This window comes from Dreissena polymorpha, chromosome 12 (assembly GCF_020536995.1).
Source record: "Dreissena polymorpha isolate Duluth1 chromosome 12, UMN_Dpol_1.0, whole genome shotgun sequence".
NCBI classification, from domain to species: Eukaryota; Metazoa; Mollusca; class Bivalvia; order Myida; family Dreissenidae; genus Dreissena; species Dreissena polymorpha.
The window spans coordinates 25,137,466-25,160,393 of record NC_068366.1 but is presented as its reverse complement, the minus strand read 5'-3'; the positions used below and the strand labels follow the sequence as shown (position 1 = coordinate 25,160,393).

Sequence of the window (22,928 nt, the reverse complement as noted above, 5' to 3'; positions counted from 1 at the left end):
GGGGAGACAGCGACATACACTTGCAACGCAAAGTTCGCAAGGAATGGGGCTGAAATCATAACATGTACAACAACTGGTTGGAGTGATGCGGCGCCAACGTGTGGTAAGAAGTAGTATTTCATACAAACTAATACAACCCAGTCATCTTTCAAACTGCAAACTGTCACTTTGTACAATATACGTTTTAATAGTTGCTTAATTTATTGACCTGTAATTATCAGTAGGAACCTAGAAACTCTTATTTACTTATATTTTAGAATGCCCCACACTCTCTGATATCCCGGGTGGAACTGTCACGGAAGCTGCTAAAACCGGAAGCACCGTGCAGGGTGGAGTAGCCCGGTATCAGTGTGCTACTGACCTCGTGATGATAGGGACTGCTGACAGAACATGCTTGACCGAATTCGGCTGGAATGGGACAGCACCCGCGTGTCGTATGTATTTCGATCCGATACAATCATTTTTATGCAACGACATATCTTTGAATCGTATGCATTTATAACTTATAATATTGTTGAAATCATTGTTCCAAGCAAATGTATTTTTTAGAAGTTTAATTTACTTTTATTTAATATTTTTATGATCGAACATCAAATTATAGTATTTCCGATGTGCCATATCAAACTATAAATGTGTGTTACGAATGTTGCTTTCATTATTAAAGGTTAATAATAAACTAGATTTCATATGTTTCATTACATAGATTGTGCTGCCCTGACAAATCCGGTTGATGGCACAGTTGACAGGACCACGGGTACAATACCTATAGGCGACACAGCGACATTCACTTGCAATATCAATTTCGCACGGAAGGGGGCTGAAACCACTACATGTACAACCACTGGTTGGAGTAATCTAGCGCCAACGTGCGGTAATAACTATGACTACAACTTCATAATTTTAACACATACTAGAAACGGAAGTTACACAGAGAACAATACTTAACAGCTACATCTAATTTTCACTACACAACATTCAATGACGCATTATTCATCAAGTGTAATGCCGTAATAAAACATGTGAAGAAAAGTGAATATAAAACTGTACAAAGCAAACGGACTATAACCGCTAAAAATCCGCAAAAAAGCTACGTGATTTAATAACGGTTATTCATTATGTTCTGAGTTTAAAGTATACATATGTAATTTCACATAATTTAGTCAATTTTAGCGTCCTATTCATCAGCTAAATGAATCCATAAACAATTGTATATATTCATCTCCATATCCTTACTGTCTTCGTCAACACCTTGTAGAATGTCCAACACTGTCCGATATCATCGGCGGAACTGTAACCGAGCAGGCTAAAACCGAAAGCACCGTCCTGGGTGGAGTGGCTGTCTACCAATGTAATGCCGGTCTGGTGCTGGCTGGAAACGCAGACAGAATGTGCGTGACCGAAACGGGGTGGAGCGGAATTGTTCCAGAATGTCGTATGTTCATGTATAACTACGTAAAACTCGTATCGAATTTTGCTTACATAGTATACGTTTAAACTGTTTAATTGTTAGCGATGATTTATTTCTCGTTTTAAAGAACGTCATTATGAAACTCGACTTATATGCCTCATTCGTTTAGAAGTACCGTATAACGCATCGTTCAAAACTGTTAAATTTTAATATCGAATACAATAAAAACATTGGTGCAATATACCGTTGAAAGACAGAGAGCTGAAGTTTTTTTAGCACTCAACCAATTATACAGTGCCAAGCAAAGTAAATGGTTTGGTTTTAAAATGCAAATCAATTCACAAAAGGAATTTATCCAATACTTTATCAATCAAGATACATGTTAAGTGTATTTTTTTTTTGTCGTTAAACTTTGACCAATAATTAAGTTCATGCGTTTGGATACACATTTTAACAGGTTGTCCGGCCCTAACACATCCAGTTGATGGTGCAGTAGACAATGACATGGGTCTAATTCCTATAGGGGAGACGGCTACATACAATTGCAGTGCACAGTTCGTGTTGAACGGAGCGAGTACAACTGAATGTACAGCCACTGGATGGAGTATTACAGCGCCGAAATGCGGTAAGAAAGGGCAAACAATATATAAAAACCAAATGAAAGTATTTAAACGAAAAAAAAAGCAGCCTTGATGTAAAATGAAGAAGTAATGTACGTTTTAATGTAACCTAGATTTATGTCGTTTGATCAGTGACGTCATATACAATAAACGTGAATAATATGTCAGTGAAAGGTGTCATCCTTTTAATACTGTAATACACTACTGGTAACTGCTTAATACAGCGCTGAAATGATGTAGAAACGGGCTAACAATATGCAGAGACCCAGACGAAATCGTTTAAAAAACTGTTTTAACAATGAACATGTACAATTAAGTTCTGATATACCTATAAATTATGCCGATGGGTCAGTTACAGTATGAACAATATACATATATAACATGATCAGGGAAACGTGTTGTAATTTCAGAAAATGCGTAACTTCTCTTGTAATTCACTGATTGAAATTAGGATCTTTTCTATTTCAGAATGCCCCGCTTTATCGGATATCCCAGGTGGTACTGTAACCGGGGGTGTTAAAACCGGAAGCACCGTGCTGGGTGGAGTAGCCAGATATCAGTGTGCCGCTAACCTGGTGATGGTGGGAACTGCAGAGAGAACGTGCGTGACCGGAATAGGGTGGAACGAGGCCGTACCCGCATGTCGTATGTGTATTGATGAGATAAACAAAACATTTGTAGCGCGTCACTTGAACAGAAAATTACGTCATGTTTTCATACAATATATTACGTCTCAAACATGAACTATTGTGTATTTGTTTTCTATATTACCATGCGTATTTGAATTAAAACCCAATTATATGATTTACATTATTATTACAAGCATTTCCGTTTCAGCAATTGAATGTCCCTAGATTGAATAAGTTAGCAGGTTATACAAAACGCCTGCACACGGGACGGGCTGTTTGGAGAGTATAACAATTACAATATAATTTATGTTTTACATCCCCTTTAACACATTGTAACAGATTGTGCAGCACTGCCCAATCCAGTGGATGGTAGAGTGGACAAGACCACGGGTACAATACCAATAGGTGATACAGCGATATACACCTGCAACCTCAATTTCGTGAGGAATGGTGAACAAACCACTGCATGCACAGCCAACGGTTGGAGTAAAGAGGCGCCAACGTGCGGTATGCATTGAATTGCAATCTTTCCCGAAAAAATGTAATTCAAGCCTTAAATAGAAATGCGAATGTAATTTATTTGTTTTGTAATTCTACGTATTATAGGAATATACAGTTTGCATACGCTATACCATCCATACGTGAAGTGGTAATTAATTTAAAAATAAAAAAATGTTCGCGTTGTCATGCCTTAACATAGAAAGTTGATATTTGAAATGAACATAGCGCAATTGCAATTTAGAATGCCCGTCGCTACCTGCGCTTGACAACGGCCAAGTGACGCAACCAGCAAATTCGTCACCTCTAGGTACAGAAGCTTCGTACACATGTGATAACAAATATAAGTTGTCAGGAACACAGAATCGCACCTGCACGTCAGTAATAGGATGGAGTGGTATCGCGCCGACATGTGTGGAAGGTACAACTGGTTGTCTGTATTTTTGATAAAGTAATAGTGTGAGTATGCCATTTTTGCTGCGTGACTAAAATGGGGCGCACATGGCGCAAATCCAAAGAGCATATTCTGAACCCAATAGCTTTCCTTGGCCTGCAGGGTATCAATAAATTGACATATTCTAATTAAATAACGATAAACTGATTTCTTTTAAAATATTATGACTATGCGTTTATTCTTAGTGTACATGATTTATGAAATGATGCTCAACTATTTTGTATAGTATCTTTTACGCTATTGTACTAAGAAAACATTTTCTACTTTTTATATAAAATAGAGTGTGGTCCGTTGAGTCCTCCAGCGAATGGCGATGTCAGTTACACGGACACCGTTGTGACCTCGACGGCCAGGTACTCATGTGACGCACACTTCAAACTCGTGGGAGACGTAACAAGAACATGTGGGCCGGGGCACACGTGGAGTGGGAACCTACCGACCTGCATTGGCGGTAGACATCGCTTAGTTAATTGATGACGTTTATCTTAAATTCTTGTTTTATACTACAAGTAATATGTTATGCTTGTCATGATAGTACTGGCAGTGATATTTGAAACGTTACGTATATATTTTGTTGCTTATAACTCGGTCAAATATTCCTTTTTCAACAATACAGATATATTTTCAACCAAGTTATAAGATTGCAAACAAATTGTATTACCGTAATAATTCTACTTTTCTATTTCGTAAGTATAAAAATATTAGCTGCTTTGTAAAACATTCTGAAATTACAAAATTTGATTGAATTATATGTATTTTGCGTTGTGAAATAACCTAATGTGGATTATCTTAAGTTTGGACTATGACAAACAAAAGTTTATTTTAATGTGACTGTTATTTAAAATTTGTTTATTTTCCTGGGCATTGCTTCCCTATGGATTTTGGTCATTCGATTAACTTTTTTGTTAAAGTATATTCAAATCTTTTTATTTAGTCTTATTTCTCATCCTCCTGTTTTCAAGACTGTGGCAGCTTGGTCAACCCCGTCAATGGTGAAGTTACATATACAGACACTGTCATTAACAACGTTGCAACCTACACATGCGCAGATGGCTACCGTCTGCAGGGCAGCGCATTACGCACGTGTGTCAGTGGTTCGCCTGCAATCTGGTCACCAACGGCACCCATATGCGAAGCTGGTATTCTATAATATATCCGTATTCTATACAGTTGACTACTTGCATCTTCAAAAACAAAGAATATCTTAATTGGTTGTGTATTTTAATAATAGTATTGTCAAATAAATTGGTTGGCAACTGGTCATTTTACGCGTCTACAAATTTAAGTGATATATTCAACTTACGGGTTTGATCTGCCAACCTCGTCGCCAAAAACAAAATTATGGTTATAATTATGAATAAGTTTACAAATTTAATAGCGATGATACTTAACAACTTAAAGACCTATAAATATGCACAAACAATAATAGTAAAATTCACTTTCAGTATTTATTTACGGAAAGAAACGCATATACTATATGCATCATGCAGCAGTGGCTATTAGTGTTGTTGTAATGTATTCATTCTTGCTAAATGCGAGGATGAGTTCAAATGTGCAATCTAACTGTTATGCAATCAACTTCAGGGAAGCTAAACGATGATTGCTCCGTACGAACTCTACTTTGCAAGGACATCCAGTTTGCTGAATGTCGAGGGGGTCTCTGTAGATGCCTACCCGGGTATAATTCAGACGGCACGGGATACAATTGTACAGGTATATACCGCTTTAAAACTGAAAATTCAACAACTGTAACGTTGTTGAGGACGAATTTCATGTTTTACCTGAATGCCCAATGTGTATTTATTTACGTAAGAAGTATAAAAATACATATTATTTGAAGAACACAAACATGATCAAGTTTATTTACTTCTTACAGACTGACAATGAAAAAATGTACAAAATATATCCATTTTTGTTGTTCAAGCGTTTAAATTGAGAGCCGACTTATAAAAGCAATAGTTTCGCTCAATGTACTTTCATGCACAGGTGGAAGTAACGTACCCTGGATAGTATTTTTTTGTTATTTATTTTTTTAAGAGCCCAATATATTCAAATTAATACATAAAATCATGTTTAATGAGAAAAAAATTGACAAAGAGCCGTGAAAAAAAATTCCCCACCCTCTGATATTGGAATCATAACAAGGTCATTAACTAGAATTTATCATAGACCTGTCTCCGCGGGCCGCAAAAATGTCAAAAGTAGCTTTAATCAAAAGCATCCATTGATCCTCCTATAAGCAATTGGACAACCTTTCAAAAAAAGTTCACTTTAAAAAAATCTGTCCAGCCGTTAACTCACAGTCGGTCGAAAACCGAGCAATATTTCGAGTCCGTTTGTCAACCCGAATAAATCTTCTACAGACTTTCAATCAATATTTTTGAGTTTTTGCCCCTTAATCGATAGCTCGCGTCCTATTCCTTTAAAACAACGAGGCGTGTCAAATAATGCATGCACATGCAACCACTTACCCCTAAACACTTATTCCAATACAATCAGAGCGATAAGTATTTTCCATTTATTTACATTTATTAAAACATCGTTGTTGTTGCTGATTGGATATTTATGTGCCTGGCTCTGTCAGTGTAATTCACTGCTAAGCCGGGTTCAAGAGCGATGGCTACTTTCGTTTTCAAGTAAATCAAATTTAGAGTTATAACAGTTGTTGCAAAGAAAATATAACATTTTGGCATAAGTTTTTAGGGCTAAGTGGTTGCATATGCATGCATTATTTGACACGCTTCGTTGTTTCAAAGGAATAGGACGCGAGCTATCGATTAAGGGGCGAAAACTCAAAAATATTGTTTGAAAGTCTGTAGAAGATTTATTCGGGTTGACAAACGGACTCGAAATATTGCTCGGTTTTCGACCGACTGTGAGTTAACGGCTGGACAGATATTTTTGAAGTTAACTTTTTTTGAAAGGTTGTCCAATGGTCCATAGGAGGATCAAGGGATGCTTTGGATTAAAGCTATTTTTGACATTTCTGCGGCCCGCGAAGACAGGTCTATAATAAAGTCTAGTTAATGACCTTGTTATGATTCCAATATCAGAGGGTGGGGATTTTTTTTTCATGGCTCTTTGTCAATTTTTTCTCATTAAACATGATTTTATATATTTATTTTAATATGTTGGGCTCCTAAAAAATATATATATGAAAAATACTATCCTGGGTACGTTACTTCCACCTGTGCTTTCATGTACTTATCTTTTTAATCTAAAAATACAAAATACGAAAGTGTATACTAATTTGTTCCATTAAGATTTTGATCTAGGTTCTGTTCAAACATATATACGCCATTTGTCATCTGTTAATATATTGTGTTGTTATATGCGTGTACTCATGGGCTTAAAGCCTAATGTATGTTGAAATAAACTCTATATGCAAGCATGAAAGTGTGGAGATAAATGCTATGAAAAACAAAAACAATTCGAGCATTGAGACGAATGAAGACATGTTTTTCACAAATGTAACTAATATATTATTAATAATTACCCATGATATGGTTCTTGCATCGCGATCTAGGTATATTTATATATTTTTCTTTACGCCTCATGACCATAATCATTGCATCGGTATCATACAACTATCGTTCTAAAAGTTTGTGATATGTATTTAGCACTTGTATTTCTGAGTATGACCCTTTTTCGGCAACAAAAGTACGGTAACTTTTCGGAATTTAAACTTACACTATATTGTTAATACTCATATGGTTTCCAAGGTTATGAGGGTATGGCATTTAATTTTTGCTTAAGATCAAACCGGTATTACACAGTCGCCAGAACGTTATCAAAACCAAATGGACACATCTACCCATGAATATTATAATGATAATATTTGATCGCGATTATTTTGTATTTATATTGCGCATGTTTCTAAGAAGAATGAAACACAATTATTGACAGTTTTTAACTATGTATGCCCTTAATTGGCATGTGCTGTAAACATATATGCCTTACAATAAGTTCAGAATATTCCTTTATAGAAATCGACGAATGCCAGTCCAGCCCATGTCTAAATGGAGGGTCGTGCAATAATGAGGTCGACAGATTCACGTGCACCTGTGATGCCGGTTGGAATGGAACACACTGTCAGCAAAGTAATTTAAAGTGTTTATTCTTTGGAGACTTGTCTGATTAGTCAAATTGATAAATGAAATGTTGTAGTCCGGTTTGAAAAAGAAAAAAATACTAGTAAAGGAATTGTGCACGGTATTATTCGTGGAGTGTCAAAACGAAATAGCGTGAATGATTGCATGATATGAATTATGACAGGATACCCAATATTGTACGTTTACGGTTTAACCGGTTACCTTAAACAGCATTTCTCTGTGTTTTTGTTTTTAAAAAAAAGCTGTACTTGTGTCAATTCCTGTACAAAAAATAAAACTCGAATTTTGTAATACTATGTTTATTTTTTAGACATTAACGATTGTCTGCCTAGCCCTTGCTTAAACGGGGCCACGTGTCAAGATGGCGTGAACACATTCACGTGCAATTGTACAGCCGGATACAAAGGTCCCCTCTGTGCCACAGGTAAATACAGTTTCGTTATTTGTGACACTCGCAAATCATGCAATGGCTCAATTGTTTTTAATAATCGAATATATTGTGTATATGATAATCACAGACTTCCCGAAAATCCTCGGTCCGACGGACAAACCGACAAATTTTTATTTAGGCCTATATTTATTTACAAACATTCCGTCCGACGAAATTCTGGATTCTGAATTATTCGTTTTATTAAATAACAAATTATATGAACGTTAATAAGTAAAACTCCGATTTATGTTTTCATGTTCTTCTATAGCTTTACCTTATAAAGGATTTTAAAAGATAACAGTTTGATTTCAACTGCGCGTATCATGTCAACAGCGTTCTTTCACCGAATTCTCTCCAATTTCACGTCCAATATTTAAGAGCTATGAGTCATTAAAACATGCTGAACGTGATGGTGTTGACAATACTAACCATAGTTACTTTGAAAGTTAAGCAAAAGAATCGTAATACAAATTACTGCAATATGTCACTTTTTGGAACTTTCGGGTTTATGTCGAAGATTTCCATTGGTATAGAACAACTTTATATGTTCGGTTATGTACAATTTATTATACATGCTTCTATATTGTCGTTTTAATGCAAGTTATTGTGTTTGTGTAATCGGGTTTTTGTTTTGTTTATACAGATATCAACGAATGCCTTTCAAGCGAATGCAAAAATGGCTCTACCTGTGTAGATTTGGTTAATGCATACAAGTGCGTGTGCCCCACTGGATACACCGGGGGTTTATGCGAAACAGGCAAGACTATATTTTAATGTATATCTTTATTTACAAGTTTTATTTTTTCATCCAATGTCATGCAACTAATCTTTATATACCTCTCTGTTCTCATTAAATACGAGTACCTATATCATCTTATTATAGTTATGTTTGATACCACTTTGTTTAATCACATATAGTGTTATCCAAATGTGCGAATGAAAGAGTCAGTGCCATCATAGTGTTACGTTACTGTTTATAAGAAACTACACTACAAACAGTTACTATGACAAATACCGTGTACATCGCCTGACAACTTTTATTTTTAACAAAATATAGTTGATTCATTACCTTTAATTAAAAGCAAATAAATAGTCCTGCAAGTAGATATTTTACAATAGTTTGAGACAAATACGAATCGAGGACATGCATAATTAATGATTAAAACGCAACATGTAAAATTATTTCATTTTATAACAATTAAAGTTTAAAATGTATTTGCTACATCGGCTTCAGATATAAACGAGTGTGCGGGAATCGTGTGTAAGAACGGGGGCACGTGCGTGGACCAAGTAGCGGCACACGTCTGCAACTGCGTATCTGGATTCACGGGAACCGCGTGCGAGACAAGTACGTTGCAGGCTGTCATATATTGTAATTGATGCGAAAATCATTGTGTATCTGCCTGTTATTAAATAGTAAATGACAATTAACTTCCTCATGTGTTGACATTACATGCATCAATTGTTAAAATGTGGTAAGACGGGATTATTGTATTTTTTTAATTATGCGTTATGTACCGTGTCGTAAATGTCATAATTATCTGTCTTCGATTCGGCCGCGTGTAAGTGATAAATAATACAAAGAGTGGTGCCCGGTATACATTGTTTTCATAAACAAATGACCGCATGATGGTATGCGGATAAGATGCTTTTTCTCCAGCTAGTAAATAGTGGCGTATGTGTGTATGTTTGTATATTTGTATTGCAGATATTGACAATTGTGAGGGAATTACTTGCAACAACACGGGCGTATGCTTGGACGGAATAAATACATTTTCATGCGCATGTGATCCCGGCTGGGAAGGGACTTTGTGTCAAATAGGCGAGTTTAACACGTAATGTTTGTAAAATGCAATTCATTATAAACTTTGTACAATAATCTTCATTGTTCATTTCGTTGTTACAATAAATGGTGTGTTTATTTGTGTCATTTTAATGCAACAAATCAATTAAGGTAAAACATGCTATTTTTGTGTTCTGAATGATCAATATAAACCATAGGAAATTAATGTCAAAATAAGACATGCCTCTACAACTGAAACCATTAAATGATGTTCGTGATTAACTAAGGGACACAACTGCCAAAGTAAGACATTATTCAAACAAAAACTGTTCAACTTTATTGTAAATTTGAGTGCTTATTAATGATAAGCCTACGGAACGCAGTCGTTAAATAAAAACATTCTTCCGCTAGTAAAATCATTTGTACAGTTGATTTAAAGTTTAAATAAACGATGACAGTGATCGAAAAGAGACACTTATATTCAAACAACACATTATTTCACAAGTAAAATGAAATGTACAAACGTTAAATAACACATACTTTAATGAGAAAAAGGATTTCAAAAATCCACTGCGAGTGTGAGAAAACGACTTTACAGAAAGTGATAGAAACAATTTATATGATGCTTAACAGTAACGCCTATGTAAAAACAAAGCATTACCTATTGTTTAAAATCAGTATAATCAAGCGAAAAAACAACAGCAAGATACAGGATATGCCATTAGTAGTTATTCCGTTCCATTTCAAAAGAGTTCAGGAATTTGGAAGAGTTTGATAAATAATGGAATGAATAATACAACATCGAGTGTACGATCTGTTTTTGCCATTTCTTTTAAATAAGCAAAAAATCATCGTTACGTACACACAATGATTATACCGGAAATATGTTTAGATGGCGTGACGCTGCAACGTCATTTTAGTAAAATAACGTACGCGATGTGTCAGTCAAACAACAAGTACCTAATGAAAACACTCAGTGAGCTATATAAAACATGTTAAAGACAAAAACAATTCGTAATGGTTGTATGCTATAGAAAACAAGGTCTAACAACTGATACTTCTGTTCCACAATATGTTCGTGTTCCAGATAAGAATGATTGTGTTGACCACAGCTGTGCTAACGGAGCTACATGCCAAGACGGTGTAAACTCCTATAGTTGCGTTTGTCCGGATGGTTATATTGGGGATTTTTGCCAATCTGGTACATTATTTATTTGAATGGTCTATTTATTATAAATAAAAAACAACACGTGCTATTTGTTTACAGATATTTGTTTAATAAAATGTTTTGTTTAATTGAGAACAATTGTCGATCAATGTGTCGAATGATATATTATACGTATTTGACTGCATGAAAAACGTGTTTTTAATATGTAATTGTCAGTAAGATGCTCGTTAAAAGTAAATATGTTGTGCATTTGCAATAAATATTGTTCTTATGACATCGTCTCTTGAAACTGCGGCCGTTACTGTTTTGTTATATATTGCAGCACAGCAGATTGCTTACATGTTTCAGAGATCAATGAATGTAACAGCAACCCTTGCAAGAATGGAGGAGCATGCACGAACCTTGTCAACAAGTACAACTGTACATGTCTAGCAGGCTACATCGGCAACAATTGTGAAACAAGTAGGTTGCAATGCTCATGTTACTTAAAGTGTTATTGTTTAAGTTGAAGCTGTTTTATCTGTCTACACCAATTGTTTCAATGGCGGAGTTCTTATTCATAGCCATTCAAAAAATCCGAAAAGCTTATTTTGCCGAAATGCGTTTTGTGTGGTGAGCTTTAACATTAATGATAAAAATATATCTCAAAGTCTTGATTGCAAGTCTCGTATTAAACATAACTTCAGCTAGTCAGTTTTATTAAAACAGATGTGTTACCTTTATTCGTGCATAGTGTGTTCATATTTCCCTTAAAGCGTTTCATATGACGGGCACTGAAACGTGGACTAGATTGCATTTACTTATCTTATTATCTACTTATAAGCTTATTATTTAGATTGCTGAACTATTTCTAATAAAACCATAATCAATCGTCTTCGTACCTGTAGTGTTTTTTCATCTAGTTTGATACAAAGTTTATAATATGTTATGTGTTTTGCATTGTTGATGAAACATCTTATTTTCAATGTGTAGTGAAGTAACGCACACAAATCTTCCCTTTTCCACTTGAGCAGCACTCTAAGACAATTTTCGTTGAAAACGATGGATGTTCCCCTTGCTTGACCTTGAGAAAATCTATTATTAGCCTCGGTTACCTTGACCTTGACCCCAGTGAACTCAAACCTCATCAAAAGGTAGATGTCCATGCAAGGTACCTTCATGCCAAATATGTAAGAGATCGGTAAAATATTGAAGGCGCTATGAGAAAATGTAACAAAAGTGTGACGGAAAATCTATTATTAGCCTCGGTTACCTTGCCCCAGTGACCTCAAACCTCATCAAAAGGCCGAGGTCCATGCAAGGTACCTTCATTCCAAGTATGTAAGAGATCGGTCGAATATTGTAGGCGCTGTGAGAAACTGTAACAAAAGTGTGACGGTAGGAAGGTTGTAAGAAAGGTAGTAAGGAAGGACCAACTGGCAACTATATGTTTCCCGAACATTTTCGGGTTTCATAAAAACCGGTCTTAATGCTTATGCATTAATGTGGCATCCCCAATAGCCTGTGCAGTCCACAAAGGCTAATCATGAACGAATCTTTCAGATTATAATGTATTTTTCGTATAACGAAGACCTTTCTTAGTCCAGATTGGGCGCAAGTAGGCGTCTGTGAAAAGCCTGTGCGAACTACACAGGCTAGTCGGTACGATTCTCCACGTACATAAACTAAGCCATTTTCAACGAGTGCTTCTAATTTATTTTATTTCCAATCAGACAAAGACGAATGTGCGCCCGATCCGTGCATCCACGGGACCTGTGAGGACAGGGTCAACGACTACCTTTGTACTTGTGAGCAGGGATATACCGGCAAGAATTGTGATAATGGTAACTCTCATCGAAAAATCTGATGTATACATAATATAACCATTAAATTAACTGAAGTGAATTATGGAGCATAAATAATGTTAATGCCTAATGTAGTAGTAAAATCACTTTAGTTTTAATGTTCAATCGGAAAATACAAAACAATCGCTATATTTTAGGTTACATGTGAATTTTATCTAAATGTGTATCGAGCTAAAACAAAACTTACTATTAAAATTTGCCAAATAGTTATTATTTCTGTTTGGTTTGTTTTTCTTTGGAAAGATATGCATTACAAACAATATTTGCAGAAGCATGCACAAATTAAGACTGGAGATTTCAAATAACTTAACTCCGCAATGTTTTTTTAAACAATAATTTATTGGTTTGTGTAAAAGACATACATGGAGTGAATGCAAATTTATATTGTTTTCTGTAGAAGACATTTGTATGCGGCAACATAAAACTATTACATAGCATTAATGTTTAGTAACTATACTCCACGCATTACGTTCAAGTTCGTAACATTTCAACCAGACATTTATAAAAACGTAAAAGCAAATTTTAGAAGATCATAAAAACAAACAATACCAGACGTAGAGTGTGCACCGTTCTGAAAGTGTAATTGCTTATTTCAAGTATATTTGTTCAGATCATATCTTTTTCAGATATCAACGAATGCTCCAGCCACCCCTGTAAGCATGGTGCAACATGTAATAATCTGGTAAAAGAGTTCACGTGTACCTGTACCCCGGGTTACACGGGACCTTTGTGTGCATCAGGTACAGTCAAATTGTTTTCATATTATTATAAGGTGGACATTTTCATGTCCCCCACCACTATAGTGGGGGACATATTGTTGTTGTCCTGTCTGTTGGTCTGTTGGTCTGTTGGCTTGGTCAAACTTTAACATTTGCTATAACTTTTGCAATATTGAAGATAGCAACTTCATATTTGGCATGCATGTGTATCCCATGGAGCTGCACATTTTGAGTGGTGGAAGGTCAAGGTCAAGGTCATCCTTCAAGGTCAAAGGTAAAAAAAAGTCAAAGCGGCGCAGAAGTGGACATAGTGTTTTTGACAAACACATTTCTTGTTGAAATAAATCCTTTTGGTACGAAATAACCTGTATTGAAGCTTTATTGAGACATTAGTTTAGTGGCGTTAGTTTTTTACCTTCGCGCCAAGAAAAAGAGGACTGATACATACGAGTAAAGTGTCATCAGGTACGACACTTTCCGCCTTCATTTGAATTTCGTTTAAAATATACTTCCTTCAAACGAACCACTGCTTAAAAGCAGAAAGTGTGGGAGCTGATTAGCTGACACTTTATCCACATGCATTTAATCATATTTTTTTCAGAACCAACGCACGGCCGTTAAACACGCGCGCCACCTCTTTTTGAGATGCATTAATACATGAGCCAATGCAACTTCCGAGGTGGCGCTCAGGCCCGGATGTTTTGAAATTTCATGGATAATTTTACATGGTGATTATGTCTTATATCTTTTCCAACATATTTTCTTTAGTTTAAAAAAAGATTAATTCATCCAAAAATGTACAAAACATACATTCTCAACCCGTTTAAAAACGTCAGAACCTTTATAGTTTGCGGCATGGGGAAGTTTAAAAAAAGCATTTCGATGAGTTTTTCCCGTGCGACGATAACATTCAAACCCAATTAAATCGCTTACGGCATGAAACGATTGCGTACAATATACTTTAGATGCTGCATGCACACAAATATTGGTTTCTTGCCGACATAGTAGATAATTTTTCATTTTTCCAAAAGAGATGGAGACAATACTTAGGAGATGGCGCTAATGCTTTGAGGTGGCGCCAATGCAGGATGTATCAATTACCAATCGCACGCAATGACATAATCACATGACGTAAATTTGATAGATAATTTTATTTGTTATATTTAATTTATTTTTCAAAGTTAATAATAAATAAGTTGTAGTTTTTTAAATATATAAGTAATCAACTCAGTTAAGAAGTCACCAACATGAATCAAACATATTGTAAGATATATTCCAAAAATGATAATACTCAATAAAGCCAATAACTTGATGTTTAGCATTATCAAAATAATTCATCGACATAATTATTTGTATACAGTATGATAATTCACGAAATAAATATAAGATAATCATTTTACTTTAAACGATGATATGTGTCCTTTAATATAAATGCTTAATTTACTAAAAGGCCAAGGTCATGGAATCTAAATTAGGCTCATATATATTGTTTTTCCCACTTTCAAAAAATGAAGTAAGCTTTGTCTTGTCCGTTAACTTTTTTGTATAATACATGTTAAATGTTCTTATCTTATAAAGACGAACGTTTAAATATATCAAGACATTTTTGGAAAACTACTTTTTCTAATTAAAAACGCACGCGACTCAAAAAAACTAAAGTAGTCAACTTACAAAAATAATGTTAGTCCTTTAAACATATTTGAACTATAACATAAAATATTTCACTTTGGAATAGCTATAAATGTGCATTGTCGCCACCTCCTAATCTGAGCGCCACCTCCTTGGCATTGCCTCCATCTCTTTTTGAAAAATGCAAATTCGTCCATAAGATCGGCTAGAAGTCGATGTTTTTGTGCACGAATTAACTTGTACAGGTTCAAAGCAATCGTTTTATTTAATGAGCGATTTCATTGGCTTTGAATTACTATATTAGCCGATTAAAAAAAATGCGAAACATGTTGAAAAAAAAACATATAAAACCTAATCATCCTGTAAAATTATCCGTTAAATTTCAAAACATCCAGGCTGAGCGCCACCTCGGAAGTAGCATTGGCTCACTTATTATTGCATCTCAAAAAAGAGGTGGCGCGCATGATTAACGGCCGTGCAGCGTCTCTTTATTTTAATAACGCAATTGAATATGTTTATGGTTAACCATTCTAACGTTTAAGATGACATTATAATATTGTGAATATGTGTGTTATTTACATTTTGTCATGGTAGTTCTCCCCTTATCAGTGCATTAATATAACCGGTATTTTACTTAGCGCATGGGGAAGCAGCAACCACTTAAACCCTCATTACTGATTTGATTTAAGAGTTATGACAAAATATTTATGCGCAGAAATCGATGAATGCCTTCCCAACATGTGCCAGAATGCTGCAACCTGTGTGGATCTGCTGAATGCTTACGAATGTCAGTGCCCTGCAGGCTACAGTGGCACCAATTGTGAATACGGTGTGTGTCTGTTGTATATGCTCGTAGCTGAGATTGCAATAAAATGCTGTGATGAATGGGTTTTGTAATCTTCGAAACAAAGTTTCCGTGTCTTTCCATCAAATTGTACGTGCATGCAACGGCCTGAAATAATAAATAACCTTTTAAAAATCGCAATTGTTTATTCATACATGTCAGCAAAGATGAACACGTTTGTTAAAATGTTTTGCTTTTTATAATAAAATCACATATTTAAATTTAATATTATTGCTTTAATTTGTCAAAACAACCATAATTTAAAAAAAAAAACGTTTGTTTATGTACCAAAACACGAACGTGTTTATATTATACATATGAGTCGCGTTCTGAGAAAACTGGGCATAATTCATGTGCGTAAAGTGTCGTCCCTGATTGGCCTGTGCAGTCCACACAGGCTTATCAGGAACGACACTTTACGCTGAATTGGATTTTGCTAAGAAGAGACTTCATTTTAACGAAAAAAGTCATAAAAGCGAAAAGTGTCGTCCCTGATTAGCCTATGCGGACTGCACAGGCTAATCTTGGAAGATACTTTACGCACATTCATTAAGCCCAGTTTTCTCAGAACGAGACTCATATTATTTCAGAAAAAAATGAGTGCCTTCCAAACCCCTGTCAGAATGGCGCCTCGTGTCAGGATGGAGTGAACAGTTACACGTGCACGTGCGTCACTGGATTTACTGGAAAGACGTGTGAGACAAGTAAGAATATTTCCCGCTGGAAAACAATGTATGACAAACATTGTCGTACATCACGCATACAAGCAAAAAATCGGGGTGTTATGTTGTCTTTATTCAATTGCGTTTGCTGTCAGCATTGTTCAATAAATCCAAGAAAAAAAATTGATTCGGTAACTTTGTTATTGCAGACGTATATTCAATTTAGAGTAAACATATATTTGCTTGCCTAAAATTAAATGAGAAGTATAATTACTCGTTTTATGTACGCTCGTGTCCATACAAACCTATTGTAAACAAATTAGGAGTTAATTTCGTATGTGCTTTGTTCATACTTCAGTATTATTATCTATATTTAAGTAGTATTACATTAAAAGATTTGCCGTCAGGGCTCTTGTTAATCTAGGTCGTTCTAGTTTTTTTAATGTATTGTAGATATCAACGAATGTGCATCGAGTCCCTGTTTAAATGGAGGAACATGTACAGACCTCGTGAACGGTTTTGAATGCGCATGTAAAGATGGTTACACTGGAGTTAACTGCAGACCAGGTGATATTTAAATATAAACCCTATTCACAATCATATCACAGTCTTAGTATATTAAAATTAAAACGCTTCGATGTACATGATTAAAATTGCCCCTCTTATATAATGTAAACAATGTTAAAATGTTTAAGACTGGGAGATGTTATGCTGTTAAATCATCATCTAACAGCAAATGCCCGGCTACAACTAAGTATTGTTGTTCCAAAAATGACTTACGATGACCAGTCATTGTTCTTGCCCAAAAATGCTAAAAAGAATGGTACTCAAAAAAGATGTCGAATATTGTTGTTAAGAATCGGTTTGAAGGTGCACCTTTACAAATTATTTTTCACTTGAATGTTAAACTTTTGGCTGTATATGTTTTCAATTGATCCTTAATCAAAAATTTATGTTACTCTAAGTGTACACGTTTTTGTTTCGCGCAATCAAGTTAATAAAATTAATCAAGTTGCAATCGAATATAATAAATATTTAAAAAAAATAATATGACGTAAATTATGAACACATTCATTACAGCTGTGCTTGGGGACGACTGTAGCATCCGGCCTGTCGTGTGTTCAAACATCCTCAACTCCCAATGCACGAGCGACACGTGTCAGTGTATGTCAGGCTTCGAGAAGACTGCAGAGGCAGCTTGCAGCAAAAAAAGTTTGTTTATTTGTTTATTGTGTTTGTGTTAATTCGTGTTTTGCCCTGTGCGTGTGTTTTTTTCATAAATAAAAAATTACATGATCGTCTTTATAGGTTTCTCCCTGGTAACCCAATTTGCGTTTCCCTGCGTTTAATGTATTGCTACATCTTATAAATGACTTTTGAGTTTACCCACTTGCATTTCCAGACATTAAAATGATGTTAACTATCGATTGATCAGTCATCACAAACGCGTAACACTCTTTGCACAAGGAGAACGTAGTACTTTATAAAACGCAGTAATAAATTAGACATCAGTATAACCAATAGGAGTGGAAATACGGATGTACTATTATAACGACAGTTCTACCACTTAAACATGATATTTGCTTCAAGAACATTTCAATTTAGCACTTTATTTTCATAAAATTATATTTATATCATATTTTCATTTTTTTATATAGGGTTATTAATTCAATTACAGATTTTGTGAAATGGATTTTTATATTAATATCGTATTGCGATCTAGTAAATCAAACGAATTTTTATTCGAGCTGTTGTTAAATTCTTTACTATCAATTGACATTCCTCTCTAGTAAAATCCAGCAAGTCACACATCGCATCGCAGAATACTAGTATTCTAATCCATAGAAGGTTATATCTGTTTTGATATGCACATGAATGTTATACTTTATTTTCTAAACCAATATGTATGCTTTAAATAACTGTTGCTGGTTACGTTGTGTAGACTGTGGCAACTTGGCATATCTCGACCACGGCAGAGTGGATTCCTCAGCCGGCACGCTCTACGCCGCGGTCGCGAGCTTCACGTGCAACACGGGGTACGTGAGGAGTGGCACCGCCTCTGTCACGTGCACCAGTGCTGGCACGTGGAGTGACGCTGTACCCACGTGCACTATCAGAAGTGAGCATTTTTTCTTTAACTGAATGGTCCTTGCTAGATAGATTGTGATTTGAAACGTACTATTGAAATAAGTAAACTTTTTAAAAAGTGTATTGTTGGAATTGAAAAAGGTAATCAAGATGAATGTGCTAATATATGTATGCATTCGTTAACGACTTAACTTGATTCGCATTATTGGACTGCAAAATGCGATTTTCTTAATTGTTCGTGAGAAGTCTTGCACAGGACCTTTTCAAATAAAGGAATTTAAGCAATCTTGCTCGTGTGGATGTAATTAAACAATATTTGTATACCATTATTTGTGAATGCCAGTTTTAAAACCCATTCTAATTGCACAGCGTGTCAAACCATCGCAAAGCCACCGAATGGTGACGTTGTATATTCTCCCAATCGAGACTACCTGAGCAGAGTAGATTTCACGTGCAGTCCAGGCTACATATTGACTGGTTCCACTTCTAGAACCTGCCAGGCCAACGGCGCATGGGACGGTACTAGTCCAACGTGTGTCATTAAAGGTACCTCTTTTTTTAAAGACCTAGTTGTATCCCCTATTTACAATCCGCACTTTAGTTGTATCTTTGTCTAAAGGCCCTGTAACTGTATAGTGTGGATACATGATTACTAATGCCGATTGCTTCTATAAACCGATGGCTTTGTACTCAGTCGAGCTAAAATAAAAAGATTTCAACTAAATAAGACTCAATCCGTTTTTTTTTAAAGTGAACTTTTCAAGTTCTGACAGATTGACAAAATTGAAAAACAAATGTTTCAGATTTGCAAATATTCGTTGTTGTTGGGTTGTGTATTTTTACAAGGAAACATCAATACAACATATTAACCGTGTTCTAAAATGTCCAATATTTTTGTTACATTACGATGATTGCTTTTATGAAGTATAACATACCAACCATGCCAAGACTTTTACTTCAAAGGTTAGTGGTTCGAGCCCAGGTGGGGACTACTTTTTTTTTTTAATTTTATTTTAGTTTTATACTGAACTGTTTAGTTCCGCTTTTTACATTTATCAATTTAAAGCATTTTATGACCAACTTCAAAACATGCCAAAATCTGTGAAACGATCACATATGTTAATAATTTACAATTTGGTTTCAGTGTGCAGTGTTTTGGATGCACCGGACGATGGCATTGTTGATCAACACTCCGGAAATGTGTACGGCAGCACGGCGACGTACGCGTGTAACACCGGATATGCGCTGATTGGTCACAACTCTACCACGTGCACTGACACATCCATTTGGAATAATCCGAAACCAGTATGCCAGATCAAAGGTACCCATGCACATCGTATAGTTTGGATAATAATAAAGCTCGAAAACGGATTCGTGATTAGTGTAATTTTCTCAGTCGTATTTGACACTTGTAATGGAGTGATCCCAATTTAATATCACATATTATAAGCATCGTGTTCACTTTAAAGGGGCCTTTTCACAGATTTTGGCATGTATTGAAGCTTGTCATTAAATCCTTTATATTGATAAATTAAAACATAGGACCTAAATATTTCCAGTAAAAAAACAAGAATACAATTTAAAAATGGAAAAAGTAACCCGAAACTGGGCTCGAACCACTGACCCCTGGAGTCCTGGAGTAAAAAGTCTGCCGCATAGACCACTCGACCAGCCGTGCTCATGTTATGAGAATATATATTTTTCGGCGTCAGCTGAATACGCCAGCTTTTCACCTTAGCCTGACCTTTGTTAGCGTCCAATAGAATTCAAATAAAACTTCCCGCGGCCAAGTACAGATGAATACACTTCATTGACTGCATTGGCTGATTTGATAATACCACTAGAACATTGGAAACATGTCCGCGTCTTTGTAACACTGTTTTACTGCGTGTTCAGCATGAAACAGTTTTATCTCTAATAAAAAGGCTTTATAGATAGAACAGTTTTACACTCAATCTCGACATCAATACAGTTTGTGCGTACATCTTTTATTTTCAGAGGATTTTCAGCGCGAGAACGTTGTGTACTTAAAGGCCATGTTCTCATATTTAGTACTGACTTCCATATTCCTGTCAACATGTTATATGTAAAAGTATAAAGAGCAGTGGAAGCGATGCCTCACTTTAATGTGTTGCATTTCAACCCGCGAGGTATAAGGGGTCAGTTCGCGGTTAGTGTGTTTGAATGTCAGAGTTTATATACAGGTCAGACCTTCTGTGCTGTTCGGAGTTCGCGGTCAGTTATATAATAGTTATATAATAAAGACGCTATAGCGTGAACTAGGTGAACCAGAATTTTCTTTACCACCAGAAAGATGTGAAATGAAGATATCCAGCGATATTATTTTATGGCAATAATAGATTCTTAATGTGTTTTCAACAATACTATGATAAATATTATTTTTAATTAATTAACAAGAATTATTCCATCATATTTACTAATGTATTATTGCAGCATATTGACTAATGTATTAAGTATGAGCGCGATGATTCTCGATACTGTTAATAATCGAATCAAATACACGTAGCAATTCCCGATAAACCACTCAAACAGGTTTGTTCGAAGAACGCGCGTATACATATTTAAAATATGTACGGAGACTTCGCGTGTGGCCGGTTGACTTTGGTTTTCTTTTTTGTATCTATAGGTTTATGACCAGCAATATGTAATAATGTAAAATAAGCCGCGAAAACTCCGCGTAACATCCCGTACTGCGTTTGATGCAGCTAAAAACTGCACAGAAAAAGATATTAGCTATCCTTGATCTCATTCATTTAAATCTTTACCTTCCATAAACTCCAACCACAATCAACGCCGTATATCTTTTTAAAAGATATTTCTTGTTTACTTTATATAAGCAATCCTCGTAGTTTCCAAAAATATAACGACAACAACAGAACTTTCCAAATTATTCAATTGTTTCGCGTTGCAACGCTTTATAATTTTCAGGTTTTCAAATCTTCAAAAGATGCATATACTGAATATTTTAGAGCATGGTAAATGCTCAGTATTACTATTTCCTCACAAATATCATAACTAAAATGAACATTTGCGAATCTGAAACAACTTTTTAAATTTTGTCAATTTACCAAAACGTGAAAATGCCCCTTTAAGATACTGTAACAAACGCACATCCTGTTTTGTGTAAGATAATTAGGTTTATAAACAAATTTTGTTCAAGTGCGTTGGATAGATGAAACGGCAGACTAATCTATTTATGATTGACAGTTGTGGAGCTCGTTTATGAATTGGACACAACACCTACAAATGACTGTTTTCATCAGCAGACGATATATTGCATAAATCAACATATTGCGGATGGTTCCGGAGATAGTCGATGTATTACGGTTGCTCTCTTGCGGATGGTTCCGGAGATAGTCGATGTGTTACGATTGCTTCTTAGGATGAACTGCAGAATTAGTCATCACGGAGACTGATATGCATACAATAGCGATTACAATTAAGGAACAAAAAAGAAATAAGTAAAAAAAAACACTTGACGCAAACTTAAAACCAAGCCTTTTTATTGTTTTTCTCACTAGTTTGCATTGAACTTATTTGATTATGCAGGCACGTGATTTTATTAACCACCACAAATATAATGACTAGTCTACTGAGACATTGATTGACTCTATTCCGTCTAGTCGATTTATTCTGTGGAAAATGACAGAATTTCAATTTAAGTCGCTGGAGTGGAATGCATTGTACTTTGGCTCAGTGCACCCGTCTTCAGCAATGGTTTATTTTTCAATTTTCTTTGTCGGTCAACACTTTCGAGCGTCTTCCGTTTACCTCATAGCCTAAAGGAGAGTCAACAAGAGCGTTTTCTGCATGTAAGCCATTTTTTCCATTTATGTACGTATCTTTTCCGTTTCCCGTTAATAGAGTTACCATGCCCTCATCTTTTTAATTTCAGATTGTGGTCAACTTTCGTCGCCATCTAACGGAGATGCTGATGTCTCCATGGGCACGAAGTACGGCGCCGTGGTTGTATTCTCTTGTAACACCGGATATGAAAGGATAGGCGTGGCCTCTGTCAA

The 22,928-nt window shown here is 35.6% G+C and overlaps 1 protein-coding gene across 1 annotated transcript; it reads left to right on the top strand.

The window, feature by feature from the left end:
* Positions 1-1,351: 1,351 nt before the first annotated feature.
* Positions 1,352-19,757, top strand: LOC127852458 (fibropellin-1-like). The gene is made up of 20 exons (XM_052386413.1): positions 1,352-1,388; positions 1,866-2,033; positions 2,497-2,673; positions 2,997-3,164; positions 4,572-4,748; positions 5,194-5,322; positions 7,596-7,709; positions 8,032-8,145; positions 8,795-8,908; positions 9,386-9,499; positions 9,860-9,973; positions 11,451-11,564; positions 12,815-12,925; positions 16,010-16,123; positions 16,729-16,842; positions 17,254-17,367; positions 17,881-18,012; positions 18,743-18,919; positions 19,258-19,434; positions 19,735-19,757. Exons 1-20 carry the CDS (start codon positions 1,352-1,354, stop codon positions 19,755-19,757), a joined length of 2,502 nt encoding a protein of 833 aa, XP_052242373.1.
* The last annotated feature ends 3,171 nt before the right edge of the window (positions 19,758-22,928 follow it).

What these genes read in the sequence shown, in the direction of transcription:
- LOC127852458 (XM_052386413.1), top strand. Translation starts at nt 1,352, where the DNA reads ATGCCGGTCTGGTGCTGGCTGGAAACGCAGACAGAAT. An exon ending in TATTACAGCGCCGAAATGCG is followed by an intron (nt 2,034 to 2,496) that starts GTAAGAAAGGGC and finishes TTTCTATTTCAG; the next exon opens with AATGCCCCGCTTTATCGGAT. An exon ending in TCCAACGTGTGTCATTAAAG is followed by an intron (nt 19,435 to 19,734) that starts GTACCTCTTTTT and finishes TATTTTTACAAG; the next exon opens with GAAACATCAATACAACATAT.